Source organism: Chrysochloris asiatica, unplaced genomic scaffold (genome assembly GCF_000296735.1).
Source record: "Chrysochloris asiatica unplaced genomic scaffold, ChrAsi1.0 scaffold00013, whole genome shotgun sequence".
NCBI lineage: Eukaryota > Metazoa > Chordata > Mammalia > Afrosoricida > Chrysochloridae > Chrysochloris > Chrysochloris asiatica.
The window spans coordinates 4,908,748-4,912,262 of record NW_006408531.1 but is presented as its reverse complement, the minus strand read 5'-3'; the positions used below and the strand labels follow the sequence as shown (position 1 = coordinate 4,912,262).

At 38.4% G+C, this 3,515-nt stretch overlaps 1 protein-coding gene across 1 annotated transcript in view; it reads left to right on the top strand.

The window, feature by feature from the left end:
• Window positions 1-3,515, top strand: part of GPR126 (G protein-coupled receptor 126) — a 190,214-nt gene that overhangs the window by 136,431 nt on the left and 50,268 nt on the right. The window contains exons 9-10 of the mRNA XM_006834705.1: window positions 1,558-1,700; window positions 2,531-2,642. Of these exons, the coding sequence (XP_006834768.1) occupies window positions 1,558-1,700; window positions 2,531-2,642 (255 nt within the window). The remainder of the gene's footprint in view (window positions 1-1,557; window positions 1,701-2,530; window positions 2,643-3,515) is intronic.

Sequence of the window (3,515 nt, the reverse complement as noted above, 5' to 3'; positions counted from 1 at the left end):
GACTGCTGCTTCTATGAGTGTTGATAGTTGATCCAAGAAGAATGAAGTCCTTGACAGCTTCAAGATGGACATGGCTATATTTTATTCCTATTTTTCCTGTTATTATTATACATTTTCATGCCAAAAAATAAGATACACATTTATTTTCTCATGTACTTCACTGTTGTTGTTAAGTGCTGTCCAGCCAGTTCCCACTCAACAATGACCTTGTATAGAGTTTCTGAGGAGTGGCTGGTGGTTTTAAACTGTTGACCTTGTGGTTCACAGTGTAGTGCTGATCCAACTGCATCACAACAGAAGTTGAGGACTCAAAGTTGAATAAAATGTTATTGTATCAGAAATTAAACTTCATGCAAATTATGACTTCAGGTTGATTAATACTTTGATATTTTCAGTTACATTTTTTTTAAGCCTTGTCCTCTCCATACTCTTGCTACCTAATGTTCATTTGCTCCCACATACAAATTGAGAATTTGAAGATGCCTTCCCAGAGCCTTGTATGACAAGAAGATAAGACATGAAGGGAGTCCTTGCTTATTTGACTTTTAATTCTCTTTTTGAGTCTTTTGTTGTTGTTGTTGTTAAGTGCCGCCGAGTCGGTTCCGACCCATAGCGACCCTGTACAGGGTTTCCGAGGGTGTAAATCTTTACGGTTGAGTCTCTTAGCAGCTCTTTATCTCATTGTTGTTGATAGGTGCCATCCAATTGATTCTGACTCATAGGGATTCTATGTATAACACAGTGAAACCATACTGAAGCCTGTGCCATCTTCATAATTGTTGTTATGTTTGGGCCCATAGTTGTAGCCACTGTATTTGTCACATTAGTGGTGATAGATGTTCCAGTGGATTCTCTTATCTTTGTATCTCTAACTCCTACCTCATTGTATAGCTTAAAGTGGTTGATTAGAAGAGTTTGACTTGTGGTGAATTATGAATCAAAATTTGGTAACTATAACTTACTATGTTAGAAATCCAGGTTCTATGGAGTCAATAAAATAATATTGTTATTTTTTTAACCCAGAGTTTATGCTCTCTTTATTATCAAGGAATACCCAGTTCTCCACCTCAAACTCTCATAAAATAAGAAATAAAGTTGAGAAAGGTCTATAGCCAGTAATGATAATCTACATGCACCTGCTAAATCAGTGTGAAAACGTACCCTTCTCTGCTAAATAAATAAAAAGACATGGTGACTATTTGGGCTATTCTCATGTGGCTAGTCATTGAGAATCAACAAAGTTACATCATAAGCCCAGTGTTGGAAGTTGGAGGATGAATAATATGCCCACCCTGGCTGAAAAAAATCAATAACTTATGGGAACAGGTAGAATTCTACACGCCCTCTCCTACAATATATATTTATATATTCATTTTGAAAGAGTTTTAACATTTTTAACTTCAGTTTATGCAACAACAGAGAGAGAGTCTTGTCAGATCTCTTACTTCCATCTCCAAGTGTTTCATTTGCCAAACGAAAAAACAAAACAAAACAAAACCACCTCAGACAGGAATCAACAACCTCAGACAAGAATTCTGAAATATTTTTTTTTTTTAGGTTGATGATTTGGGCCCTTCTCGTTTACAATGCTACCAACAATGTCAGCTTAGAAGGAAAAACCATTCAGCAGAAACTCTTAAAAAATAACGAGTCCTTGGATGAGGGTTTGACACTATATAGAGTGAGTGTGAGGCAATTAGGTAAGTGACTCATTTGTTTATCATATGTATTTTGTATAACTGTATTTTTAAGGTTAATTGAAGCTACAAAAAGAACAACCAAACTATATGTTACCTAATATCTAGAAAGTTTTCAGGAAAAAAGGGGGCTGCTGATTGAGGTTGGGGTGTGAGTACAACATTTAGAGGCATCTTGCCACTCCACCACCAAACATCCATGCAGAAAAGTCTTTTGAAGCAGCTGGAAATGTTTCCATAAAATAAGCCCACAACACAATGAAGACACTTATCAAAGCCTTATCTTTATAGACTTTTCTTGTTTTGAAATGACCAGATTACTTTTTGAATTTTTCAGAATTGTTTTTGTTTGGGGGAGCCCTGATGGTTCAGTAAGGTGCTTTGGTAGTGCTGAGGGCTAGACATTGGGCTACCGACTCCAAGGTCAGTGGTTCAAAGCTATCAGCCACTATGTGGGAGAAAGACGAGGCTGTCTGCTCCCATAAAGATTTACAGTCTTGGAAACCCTAGAAAGGGTCACTATGAATTGGAATCGATGAGGTGGCAGTGGGCTTGGTTTGGTTTTGGTTGGTGGCTTACTGGTTACGTGCTTGGCTAATACCCAAACCCACCAGTGGTTGAAACCCACAGGAGAAAAATGTGTCAGCCTTCTTTTGTAACAGTGTATAGCTTTGGGAGCCGTATGTGACAGTTCTACTGTTTACTCTAGAGTTACTGCAAGTCACAACTGACTCAATAGCAGTAGGTATGGGAAATTTGGGTTTTCATTTTATGTTGTGTTTTGTATATTTTATATATTAGTATATTTTGTGTTGTGTCTTATGTTCTCATAGGCACGTGTCCTGACAGTGAGGAACCCAAAGGCTATTTATGGCCCTCCATCTATCCTTCCCAATACACGCTATCCTGTATTGGAAAACCTGGTGCCTATGCTTCACGGACATGGTAACAATTTCACTGACTCTTGCTAAAAAAGATCTATGTAGTCTACCTTCCCAGGATTGCATGTTCTCTTAACTTCCTAGGGCTGCCAAAACAAAATGCCACAAATGGGTGACTTCAAAAAACAGATATTTAGTTTTTCATTGTTCTGAAAACTAAAGGTTCAAATTAGGGTCTTAGCCATATTTATTCTTTCTGGGTGATTTGCAAGAGGAACTGCCCCATTCTGTTCTCCTGTTTCTCGTATTCCTGGTGTATCTAAACATTCCTTAACTTGTAGAAGGATCTTCACGTGGTCTCTTCTCCCTTTAGATGACTCTGTTTTTATATATGTTCTTCTCTTTTATGAAATGCCACTCAGAAGTGCTTAGGATTAGGATCCACCCAACTCTGTATGTCTTCATTCATTTGGCCCATAACATTTGCAAAGAACCCTTTTCCTCAAACAAGGTTACACTGAGTGTAGTGTTTACAACTTCAACATATTTTTTGCAGTGGACACAATTTAATCAATATCACATGTACTGTTTGATATTTCCATGCATTGTATTGATTGGGGAAAAGTACAAGAATCTCTCTGTGTATACTTGTTGTTCTTGCTGTTAGGTGCTATTGAGTCAGTAGTGATTCATAGTGCCCTAATGCACAGCAGAACGAAACACTTCCCAATCCTGGGCCAACCTCACTATCGTTGCCACATTTGAGCCCATTTATGTTGCCACTTTGCCAATCCACCTGCTGGGGGTCTTCCTCTTTTTCTCTGACCCTCCACCTTATCAAACATAATAGCCTTCTCCAGTGACTGGTCCCTCCTGACAATATGTCCGAAGTATGAGAGATGAAGTTTGGCCATCCTGGCCTCCAAGGAACACTCTG